Raw genomic sequence first — 12,889 nt, 5'->3', positions numbered from 1 at the left:
ACATTGTGGCTGGGCACATACAAATATCACAATAACCACTTCCTTTTTTTCATTTATATGGGGCATGTTTAGGGAGGAAAAGGTGTGGATAAGGTAATCAAGGAGAGGGTTTTCCAAAAATTTTATCAAGAAATCAATCTAGATTGAAAGCAGCATGCTGAGGAAGAGCAACTCTTCTCCAAAATATTCCAGGGCATATCTTATGAGGTAGAAAACTTTAATTGGCTGTGGTATAAAGCTCTGCTGGCATTGCAATGCAAACAGAGGGCATTATCCTGTCAGTTCAAAGGTTTCCATTTCTGTAATGAGACCTCCCCCTCTCTCCTCCCTCACTCTTCCCAAATATGCTCCAGATATTGAGAAGACCCTTAGAACAGGTTTAGAGGGCACACAGGGGAAGGGTGGGAGTTCTGTTGCACATGCAGAAATCCTTGCATTGACAGAGCATTCATGCGGTCCTACACTGGACACAATCCAAAGCGTCCAACAATTCATAAGGCACTTCAAAAGCATGTGTTTAACAAATCATGCCAAACCTAAGACTTAATTACTACTTTTGGAAGTATAAAACAACCAAATCTAAAAAACACCAGGTTTAAACATTAGGAAGAACTTTCTGACAGTAAGAGCCGTTCGACAGTGGAACGGACTCCCTCCGAATGTGGTGGACTCTCCATTGGAGGTTTTTAAGCAGAGGTTGGATGGCCATCTGTCATGGATGCTGTATCTGAGATTCCTGCATTGTAGGGGGTTGGACTAGATGACCCTTGGGGTCTCATCCAACTCTACCATTCTATGATAAAGTTTATACCAGCTAACAGAGCATTAAGTTATCTGTATTAATGTCTAAAATCATTAGTGAAATACATTGCTATAACTAAAACGGGGAAGTCCCAAACATTTTGCAGATCTCATTCCAAGAGCAAGCTGATATCAGTTTCTTTGGGAAGTTTTAGTTTAGATTCAGGTTTGGTTAAGATGGTTAAGGAGACAGTTCTGGTCACCTCACATCAAAATGGATATTGTAGAGGTGCAAAAGGTTTACAAAAGGGCAAGCCAAAAGGGGAGTAAGGGGGGCATAATAGAGATGAATAATATTATGCATGGTGTGGAGAAAGTTGATAGGAAACTGTTTTCCACCCTCTCTCATAATACTAGAATCTGGGGCCATCCAGTGAGGCTGAATGTCAAAAGATTCACAACACACACAAAAAACACTCTTCTTCACACAATGTATGATTAAATTATGGAATTCATTCCCATAAGATGCAGTGATGGCCACCAATGCTGGATGACTTAAAAAAAGGATTACTGTAGTTAAATTAATAGAAGAAAGAAGCTATCAATGGCTATGTGCCATGACAGCTACATTCTATTTCCACAGTATGCCTTTGAGTATGTTTCTGGGAAGCACAAATGGGGAAGAGTGCTGTTGCACTCTGGCCCTGCTTGTGCGATTTTCACAGACATCTGATTGGCCACTGTGAGCACAAAATGCTGGACTAGATGGGCCTTTCGTCTGATTCAGCAGGACTCATTTTATGTTCTTATCTATTCTGAATGAACTGAAGCTTCTAAACTGTCTTATGCACCATCCCAAGTAGAACACATTATGGTAAGGGAAGCTGAAAGCAGTAAGATTTGAATAATCAGGCCAGGCCTGGTTTTTCCAGGAACATCAACATATATTAACGGGCAGACTGCTCATTTAATAGGTGCACTAGAAAAAAAGGTAAGAAAAACTGTGCAGCTAGATTAATGATTGACAAGTGGGATATAAGCAAGCACTTTACTATTACTTTTTAATCTTTTGTGAAGGCTTATTAAAGCAAATTTTTTCAAGAGGAAAAAATAAAACTGGCACTACCTGTGTCTGAATTTCGATCTTCATTTCTGGATGGACTAACATTAAACTGAAGTTTACGTTTCATGGAAGACTTTTCTTTCATCTCCTTTCCCACATCACTCCTATCCACTTTGGCAGTTTTGGTGTAGGAGGCAATCTTGTCCTTGCTCTGATATAAACAGAGTTACAAGTACAATGTTTACATAAAACTATTAACAGCGTATTTTTAAAAAAATAAAAGTAAACACATTCTATGAAAAACCAAATAACCAATAGAAGAATTACACCTCTAATCTGTTCCTCAGATTACAACAATCTAGGATTATTAGACTTTACTACAGATTTACTACAGCAAATACAGAACAGAATAGTAATGGAATGCTAAAGAATCTTGCATCATCTTATGCTTTCTGTCATAAGTAATAAAGAAAATAAAGCATGTTAAAAATAAATAAAAAGTATAAACAAAAAACAAAATAAAGTTTAAAAAGGAGAGTAAAACTGTTATTGTGAAAAATTGAGACAGAATAAAGACTAGTGAAGCTGAAAGCTAAATGCCTTGTTATGTCACAGAAAAACACTAGGAACAAAACAGCTAATGCAGTCAACACATGTGTAAAAATATTTCACTGAACTCAGAAGTACAATTTGATAGATGTTTGTGATTCAGTTCCTACAACTCTAATTGGAGCCAGTTGACTGTATAAAGTTTGCTTTCTTAACAATATAAATTACAAGTGTATCTACCTAAGAAGACAACATTAGTTTTCTAAATATACACTGAAAAAAATACAACAGCAGGTTGGATAAATGCTTAGCTCTTATTCTTTTCTCAGACTCAGTCCTTTTCTCAATAAAGGGTGGATTGGGCAAACAGTAGACAAACATACTTGACACAATAATCTATTTCAGGGATGGTTTAAGTTACGTAATCTGGCTGCCACTAGCTTTTCTGACTCCACCCCTGCCTCTTTTTCTGTATTTCCCACTGCACTCTGTTTTAGGGTGGAAATAGCTGACCTAAAAAGTTGGCACCTGGCATGGTGCTTAACAGTGCTAGTGGCATCACTTCCAACTGAGGGAGCTCCTGTGAAAAGTGAGACAGCTTGAGAAGTCTCTGCATTATCACAGAACTCTGGGGCACCCAAGCCTCACTTTTTGCTGGAGTTAAGTTCTGTTTAACAGCATGCCAGATGTTGCTGCCCACCTGGCAGGCTTCACATGTCACTTCATGTGCAGCACCTGTCAGACACAGAAGTGCTTCCAATTTGGCAGGTGTTCCCTTTAGTAATAGAATATAATCTTCATTACCCTGGGGATGCACATCCATTATGGATGGACTGGATCTACTAGGGATAGTCAAATCTGTTGCCATTGGTTTCCCATATTTTCCATTATTATGTTCCATTTGCCACATTTCTACATCAGTTTGATTTTTTTTTTAAGTGAAAATCCAACATTTTAGTATGCAGTTCTCATAATATAAACAAGCAATTTCTGCAATTTCTGTACTCCTTTTTTGGTTGAAGAACTGTATCATAAAATTTGGAGCTATGTGAATATCAAAGCATAGCTATTGTTTTGGTTCACAGATTGTTTCCAGAAATGCAAATTAGGTAGATTAGCATTAAAATGTGAATGACATCCAATTTCTTCCCCATCCATGGAGTCCAGCTCTAGGGGATAATCCGATTTCTCAATGTTGAAAAAAGTTGGCCAGCCCCCATCTATTAAAATGTTTACTATGCTGAATATTGAGGAACTTGTAGGTAGAAAACAGAGCAGATGTGAAACAGCATTTACTGTAAGTTTTTTTTAAAAAAAACTTAGCTTTCCTATGTCATGAAAATTACTGCTATGAAGCAGACAATATTAATTAATGAAATCAAAATCCTTTAAAATGCTCACATAAAATATATGTAGTAAGTACAATTCTAAATTTCAATCCGACTTAGCATCTTAAACAGAGCAGTTAATATTTTTAATGGATTTTCAAACGAGCAAACAAACCAATCATTTCCCATGGCTTGTTCATTCAGAATTTAAGTTATATTTTTCAAACTAAAGTTGTTTGCTCATCTAATAATACTGAACAAATGTAGGCAAGCAGATTACACTAAGTTACGCTCAATGTAGCTATGATTATGTCTGTTAGACAAACTGCTTTTTCATGAATCGTCACTAATAGCCAGGCAGCAATACATGGAATATATTTTACTTGCCACAATCTTGCTATCTTAAATTTCCACCATATTTTCAGAGCAATACAACAATCCACTGTAATAATTCATAACTTATTTTCTTTTAAATATCTTGAATACCACCAATTATGAAACTATCCATTTCATTCAGTTAAAGGCAAATTACAAAGCTGATACTTAAACTGTTAATTATCAATATTTCTCTGTAGCTCATTGGAGACATAGGCCTGGAGGTCAGAGCAGGAGTTGCAACATCATTAGGCAATGCTATGTGACTGCTGTTGATCTCATTCCACAAGACAGCTAAGATTATAGCTGTAAAGGATGCTACAATCAAAGACCAGAGCCCCAAGGATATACGGACTGTAGTAGCTCTGGATATATAAAACTAACTTTAAAAGTACATGGATGATGGAGGAACCATTTTGTGCCCTAGCTGTTAGGATTGTGAACTGGAAATTAAAGGGCCGTTATACCATCCTGGCTAGTTACTGCCCACATTTTGGCTTAGCAAGGCAACAAGTTGCCTGTGTCAAATAAAAAATTCCCCCAAGAAGCTTGATGTAACTAATATTGCCATCATTCTGGGTTGGCACTGCTAAAAGAACTCAAATATGCAGTTGATATAGTGCTGCTCTATATTTTTACAAGTTGATTTGATGACCTCTCAAGGTCATTTCCATCCTATTCTCAAGAATATCTATCAAAGGAGTGGAATGTACAAGGTGGCATCACTGTGTTCTCAAAAAAGGGATCAAAACCAGCTTACTCAAACACAAGTCAAAGACACAAAAAGACAGCTACACAGATTCACAGCACTCCTGCCATGTTTCCAACAGCTTTGGCGTGTTAAAGCATATATATTTTTCTCAGCAGTTGTTACTAGAAAGTATAAACACATTTTTTTCCCCTTGCTAGAGAAACATTTTTCAATAATGGGCGCTGCCATCTTTTTGATTTTTAAGTATATGAAATATCCCTAAGTATATGGCCTTGATCATTGTATCCTCCTGAACTAGCTCTGTGGGATGGAAACTGGGGGCACTGTTTTTGGTTGGTTTCAGAGAGCAGCATTTTGTGCTGCCTGGTGCTGCAGGGTACCATTACTTAACATCTATATTGGGAGCAGTCATTAGGGGTACTTGGATGAGGTGCCATCAGGACACTGATTATACCCATCTCTGTTTTTCTGTAACATTTGAATTGGGAGAGGCCTTGCAAGCCCAGGACCAGAGCCTGGATTCAGTGCTGTGCCAATTAAGGACCAATAAATTGACTCCTGGCAAGACAAAGCTCTGCACTATGGGTGGGCTGTACTTGAATTCCCATTATTTTTTATTGTGAATGTGCTTTGCAATAAGAGGAGGAACAAATAATTGAAGGAAGCAATTAATTTCATTCTCCCTGGAGAGAGAACAGGGAACAGATGCAAGACAATAATCTGTTCCCCACCCCCATCCCCACTGCTAATCTAAGACGGAAGCAACAAAATAGGCTAAATTTGTGAACGGGAAGCTTTCAAGTAATTGCACAATAGCCCTAAAAACCTAAATGGCACATGTTCACAATGTCCAATTATTATCAAATGTTTACTAGAAATCAGGTTTGAAATAACATGGAATGACAACATAGAATGCATTAATTTGGTAATGAAGTTGTATGGACTCTAAAAAATTGAGAGAGAAAACACCAGCAATTCCCTCTTCCCACCAGTGTGGAAGCAACCTTAATGACAACTATAATTAGCTGAGCCATAGATTCTAAAATTCTAAGTTACCGCACTTCCTTCAGCTTTTTTAACACATCTCATATTGGTATTTTGGTAATATACATATTTATTTAAACTTAAAATAAAATTTATTGATTAAATCCAATGATTAAACCAGGCTTTCCAAACTTGGTGCCCTCCAGATAGTGACTGACTACAACTCTCATCATACCTGACCATTCACCATGCTAGATGAAATGGAGCACAGCTGGAGTTCTCCAATACCTGGATGTCACCAGGTTGGAAAAGGTTGGATTAAGTCAGATAAAATGGTCAGATCAGCTAACAGGCCTACTTTAAGCCCTATTGAAAGAAGGAATTAATTTTGGAATACTATTAGGTAGGCAACAGTCTTTTCATAATAATCTTAATATGATACATACTGAATTCTACTCAAAAGAAAATATCAAAAGTTCACAACATAACACCTCACAAATACTTTAAAATGAATGTTGTGAATGTTTCTTTAAAAATCAGAGGGATACTTCAAGTTTGTGTTTTATCAACTTTAAAACACCTTAAATGTAAGTAATGTCATCAGCTATGAAAGAATGCATGAAAAAGTTTCAGGACACACAGTGAAAGAGGAGATTATGGTGGGTTTTAGTTCATTACACCACAGTCAGAGTTATTTTAGCAAGTACCTCCTACAACTTTGTTTAGTTGCACATAATGCTATCTCTTCTGACTCATACATGTTCTTTGCTTTCATAGATTTGCCTAGCTGCAATGTAATCTTCTTAATCAAGTTTCTTTTTATACCTTTCTTCCAGTTGGTTTCTCCACCATGGTGCTATCGCTGTCAGAATTTTGAATCTGAACTGCCTTTGCTGACCCAAATCTGGGCATTTTATAGTTGTTCACTGACTTTATCTTGCATCAGAGTGCTCATTATGCATCTGCCAGGGAAAAGACAAGAAAGATGGGGAAAGAAAGAAAAAATAAATAACAGCATACTTGAAGTAATCTACAAGTATTGGGTAACATTTCAGTGTATCTAGAGTCATCAGTTTCAGGGTTTCACAAATATATTTATTTATCAAATTTGTATACTGCCGTTCATCTACAGATCTCAGGGCGATTTACAGCATAAAAATACAAGATAAAAACAAGAACAAAACAAACAAACCAGCAACCACCCCCTCCCACAAACACATTAAAAAGAATATATGATGATACTCAGCCAAAGGCCTGGTTGACCTGGTGCCTAAAGGTGTATAATGAAGGTGCTGGGCAAACCTCCCTGTGGAGAGCATTTCACAAACGGGGAGACAATGCAAAAAAGGCCCATTCTCATATTGCCACCCTCCAGACCTCTTGTGGAGGAGGCACACAAAGAAAGGCCTCACATGATGATCACAGAGTCTGGGTTGGTTTATATGGGGAGAGGCAGTCCTTGAGGTATTGAGCTGTTAAGGCTTTGAAGGTCAAAACCAGTACTTTGAATTGGGCCCGGAAACTAATTGGCAGCCAGGACAGAATCAATGTAATATTTTCAAATCATCTTGCGCTGGTGAGCAACTTGGCTGCCGAATTCTGCACCAGCTGATGTTTCTGAACTGTCTTCAGGGGCAGTCCTATGTATAATGTGTTGCAGTAATCTAACCTAGAGGTTACCAGAGCATAGACAAAAGTAGTTAGGCTATCCCTATCCAGATAAAGGTGCAGCTGGGCCACCAGCCAAAGCTGATGGAAGGCACTCCATGCCACTGAGGACACCTGAGCCTCAAGCGACAGCAAAAGATCCAGAAGTACCCCCAAGCTACGTACCTGCTCCTTCAGAGGGAGTGTAACCCCATCAAGAGCAGGCAACCTCCCATCCATCTGGTCTAGAGAACCGCCCACTAACAGTGCCTCAGTCTTATCTGGATTGAGCTTCAGTTTGTTGGCTCTCATCCAGTCCATTACCGAGGCAAGACAAGGGTCCAGCACATCCACTGCCACACCTGCAGATGTAAAGGAGAAGTAGAGCTGTGTGTCATCAGCATATTGCTGACAACGTACTCCAAAACTCCAGATTACCCCAGTCAGCAATTTCATGTAGATGTTAAACAGCATAGGGGATAAAATCAAAGCCTGAGGAAACCCACACTGAGGGCTCCACAGGGCTGAAGAACTCTGGAAGCATCAGCCTTTGGAAACATCCATCCAAGCAGGACCAGAACCACCGCAAAGCGGTGCCACCCAACCCTAACTCAGACAGCCACTCCAGAAGGATACCATAGGACACTTAGAATTGTGATGTTCCAGTTCATTTGATTAGATACTGTCATGAAGAAGAAGTATTCACTGATAGGAAGAAAATCAGTGACTGACAACAAATTTAGAAAACTCATATATACTTTCATCAAGATTAAGTATTTCTATTCACATTGGCTTGAATGTGAAGTGGCTCCTCCATTCAAATTGGGAGGGGGCATTTCGACCACCTCTCCATTCTGCAGCCTCCACACCATATCCCAATCCATTCTGTATGGTCCCAGAAAACCCAGAAGTAGATTTTCAGGGAGCTGCAGAACAAAGGAGGAGGCAGGAAAGGCCTGCTCCACGAACTCTGCCCAGTTCAAAGGAGGTAAGTTAGGATCTTAGCCATTATCCCCAGATTGCTACAGCTTCTGGAGAACCAAATGCATAGATAACTACAACCACATAGAAAGGCCTATGTATGCAGTAAGCCTAGCATTTCTGCAATCTACTGGATGAAGCAAATGATAATATTGGGCTTGCTACAGCCACTACACAGTGCATGGTTAACAATTCTGTATATAGGCCAAGAAAAGTTGTCTTGTCCTCATGGTTGTAAACTCATCTTCCCCAAACCCTATCTTCTATAGCATATTTACTCTTGTCATTACTATTATTGTTGACAAAATATTACTAATTGTGAAAAACTAAATGTTTTGTTAGAAAAATACAACAATATGAAGGGGGGATGAAACGGTAAAGAAATCCACTTTGGGGTTTTCCCTTTGTTTACAAACCTCCAGTAACAGACTGTGCATTATATACCTCAGTTTAACCAAAGTTTAGGACCATACATCCAAGCAACAGTTTTATATATAGAGTATTCTGTCATATACACTGAAATTGATCTAAAAGGGTTCCCTGCCAAGTTGCATTCCAGCAGTGACCTTCCATTTCTCCTTTTAAGGTTTGCTCCCACAATTTTTGAGCCCCAAATTAGCACCTGTAGAACTTTCAATTAAAATGTAAATTTTGGAGACTAAGCTTCTGTAGACATCCTTAGCTTTTACCACTAGTTTTTTAAAAGGCACCAAATTCTAAGAGGCTTTTACTTAATTGTGGGATTAGAAATGAAAAATTGTATCTGATCTGATGGATTGTACCTCCAAATCCTGAAATGTTGCTTCAATCTGCACAAACATTCCTTTAATTTCAGAAAGTAAAAGGTTCACAATAAGAAGTCATGGATTTCCATTTTCAACAAAAAAACCAAGCTGTGACAAGTGAGGTAACAAACAAAAGGAGATTACCTAAAGTGGAATCACAGTTGTTAGTTCCAGACTGCCAGTACTATTCAAACTTGAGGTCAGCTTATTGTAGCTAGTATGAAATATCCAAAGCAGATCTAAATAGAAATTATTACAATTACTAAAGTAAATAAGATAATTAAGAATTGTAGCCAACCATTTTCTCAAAATACAAATATGGTAAACAAATGCTTTAATAAATCTTAACTTTATTTCCTAAATACTTCTAGCTATATTACTGTGTAATTGAAAATAAAATATTGCTTAACACACACTCTCAGTGTGGTTCTACTCAGAAAGCAGCAATGATAATGTTAGTGCCATGTTATTTTTCAATTAACATTTTTCATATGTTACATATTCAATGCCTGATGACTTGCATATGAATGTATAAAAGACAGCATTGAAAAAAACTGTGGAGCAATGATGTGAGATAATATGAAACTTCTATTCATACTCTTTGATTTGTGATGGTTCATTCATACATATAGTCACCACTGCTTGCTGCAGTAATTAGATGAGGAATATGCATTTGTGAACCAGCCAATAAACCACGCAGAATCTCTGAGTATGCATATCATGCAGCCTGGTTCCATTATGCTGCGGTCCTTGATACCAGTTACAGTAGGATTACATCAGCATAACTTGGCTGGAATCCTATGAACTCACAACAGAAGAGAAAAAAGCAAAGTAACAGCAGTACAAACAAGAAATAACAGCAATACCAACATCCTCACTGCATTCTTGCACCCACCTGCCTCATCAACGGTACATAGAGAATGAGCCCAAATTATTAATGCACAGGATGCCAACATACTCAACACATGGCAATGAAAGAACAAACCCATTATTTTATCTGCAGCAAGACACAAACAGGAAAAACCTTAAAATAATGTGCTTTATAATTCAATTTTAACTTTAAAGGAAACATGTATTGAAAATAAACTTATGATTGCTTTATGAAAAGCAGCTTGTTTAGGGAAATAATTATGTAAATAACATGTTCAGTGGTCATCATATAGCACAATGTGTATTGTCTTATTTTATGGCTTGATACTGAGCTCAGGGACTAGCAAGTCACCACAGGTATCATCTACTAATCCAGTCAACTCCAGCTTGGTATCCTCCAAGTGTTTGGACAACTCCTACCATCTCTGACTTTTGGCTATATTAGATGGGGTTTATGGAGGTTGTATTCTAAATATTTAGAAAGGACTGGATTGGCAAAACCCCAGAACAGATTTAGCGGGTGGGGAGAGGGAGGGGAATGTCCGCTGCACACATGAAAGTCCTTGTGTGGACAAAGCAACATCACTGGATATAACCCCGAGTTCTTATATTCACTCTCTACAGATGCACACCACTGCAACTTCAGCAGAAGAGAGTCAATAATAATTTCAAGCTGCCTACAGTGAAGGCTGGAGAGCAGGCAGATAATTGCAATGATTCTGTGAACCCAATTACAATTTTGCAATAACTGAAAACTTTATGTCTGTGATGTGGTTCTAGTCAGAATTCTATCGAGACAGGGAGATTTGGCTTGGGATACAACTATTTTTTTTTTAAGTACGCATGCTAGAGAACTATGTTCGAGTTAAATATCTACAAACACTTTCTCAGGTTCAATTTTTCTAAAAGCACTTGTATTATCTTACACTTAACATTCTAGCATATACCTATAATTCACATAGCATTCTTTAATGCAATGTAGTAATTAATAACCCCATCATTCTAGCACATCAAACACTCAGGCATGATTTGCTTAAGTGCAATGACAATTAATACACCTTTTCCAACACCTGCTCATACATGCTGAATGTTCTGTAATCGAACACATTAACTCATAAAAAAGGTACCCCTGCCCATACGGGCCAGTCTTGACAGACTCTAGGGTTGTGCGCTCATCTCACTCTATAGGCCGGGAGCCAGCGCAGTCCGCAGACACTTCCGGGTCACGTGGCCAGCGTGACAAGCTGCATCTGGCGAGCCAGTGCAGCACACGGAACGCTGTTTACCTTCCCGCTGGTAAGCGGTCCCTATTTATCTACTTGCACCCGGAGGTGCTTTCGAACTGCTAGGTTGGCAGGCGCTGGGACCAAACGACGGGAGCGCACCCCACTGCGGGGATTCGAACCGCCGACCATGCGATCGGCAAGTCCTAGGTGCTGAGGTTTTACCCACAGCGCCACCCGTGTAACATTAACTCATACTTCACAACAAAGAGCCAGTACAGGGCGTACAGCATTGCTACTCAAAGTGGTAGTCCACAGACTGGGGCCAGTCCCTGAGTCATCAGCTGCTGGTCCATGGCAACGCCATTACAGCCTAGGTTGGATGGCATGCTTCAGGGAATATGGTACCAGTTCCTAAGACATTGCGGGGGAGATGCTAGCCCACCACTTTACATGAGAAACACTAGTCTGGAGTGCTTGTATGAACTGCGGCACCAGCCAGAACATAAAAAGTAACTCTAGATAATCAAAGGCCTCTAGGCACCCAAAAATACAATTGTTATGGGTTTCTTACTAATTTTGCAATGGTGTATATCTTTCTGCTATTTATTGAATTATACTACTTGTCTTTTTGATATTATAGTGATTGCAATGTTTATTGTTGTTTTAATGCTATTGAGATTATTGTGAGTCACTTTGTTGTTAGAAAAGCAGAATACAAATATCAGATCAAACCAAAATATATGACCTCCAGTATTTTCCTACTATTCAGCCAGGTACCTCCCAGGAATTAAGCAAGCCCACCTAATATATGTGGCTGTACCTGCTAAAAATTGAGTTCATTCAAGAACAGCAGTCTTTGAGTATTGGTTCAGTAATGCCAATGGACTATATCAGTGTTTCCCAGCTGGGGGCCACAGGTAAAAAATGCATAAATGGGGGGCACAGTACAAGGCTAGGGAGCCACAGAGGGAAGTGAGAAGTGATGGGGGGAAATCCTAATTGGATGGCTTTCTGCTTGGCCAATCACAAGAAGATAAGGGGGCAGCCTACCAGGGCCTAGCGCTCCTTTTTGCCATGTGTGTTTTCTTGGAGCAGTCCTGGTTTGTTTCCGGTGGGAAGAGGGTGATCACTGAGGCTCCCGTTTTGACCAGTAGAGCCTGCAATCCAGAACCCCCAAGTCAGGTAAGTGTGGTGGTGGAGTGGCAATGGGCAGGGCTGGGAGAGCTGGAGCTGCTTGTTGCTGCCGCCAGTGCTGGGCCTGGTGGCAGCCTGGGTCTGACTCTGCAAGGCGCAGGGTGCAATCCACCCCTGCAACCCACCCTAGCCAAGCGGGGTCGTCAGGTGCTGATTTGCAGCTAGTAAATAACTTAAGTGTCTACTCAGAAGAAAGCAGCACTGAGTTCAGTGGGCCTTACTCCCAGGCAAGGGTGTGTGGGGCTATAGTGTTTTATCTAGGCAGCCAGGGCTCCTCCACATGACAATATCTTTTTGCCCCAGGTCAGTGAGGACCAATTGCTTTTTAAAATTCTCCCATATATACAGAACACCCTGTGTGCCTTTTGGACTGCATCTGTAGTTCCCCCTTGTGTCCAATAACTGGGGTCAAATAAGTGTTGTTTAATTTTTAA

At 39.5% G+C, this 12,889-nt stretch overlaps 1 protein-coding gene across 6 annotated transcripts in view; it reads right to left on the bottom strand.

The window, feature by feature from the left end:
* ANKRD12 (ankyrin repeat domain 12) overlaps positions 1-12,889 on the bottom strand; it is a 51,804-nt gene that overhangs the window by 22,138 nt on the left and 16,777 nt on the right. For 3 of the 6 annotated variants that reach the window (XM_028737343.2, XM_028737342.2, XM_077933159.1), the window contains exons 2-4: positions 9,310-9,404; positions 6,578-6,714; positions 1,868-2,015 (exon numbers count right to left, since the gene is read on the bottom strand). In XM_028737343.2, coding sequence (XP_028593176.2) covers positions 1,868-2,015; positions 6,578-6,664 — 235 coding nt within the window. In that variant the 5' untranslated portion in view covers positions 6,665-6,714; positions 9,310-9,404. Of the gene's footprint in view, positions 1-1,867; positions 2,016-6,577; positions 6,715-7,585; positions 7,762-9,309; positions 9,405-12,889 lie in introns of all 6 variants that reach the window. The other 3 variants (XM_077933158.1, XM_077933156.1, XM_028737345.2) reach the window with 2 other exon arrangements.

Source organism: Podarcis muralis, chromosome 8 (assembly GCF_964188315.1).
Source record: "Podarcis muralis chromosome 8, rPodMur119.hap1.1, whole genome shotgun sequence".
Taxonomy (NCBI): Eukaryota; Metazoa; Chordata; class Lepidosauria; order Squamata; family Lacertidae; genus Podarcis; species Podarcis muralis.
Note: the sequence above shows the minus strand (reverse complement) of the source record. Positions and strands in the feature narration are given on the sequence as shown.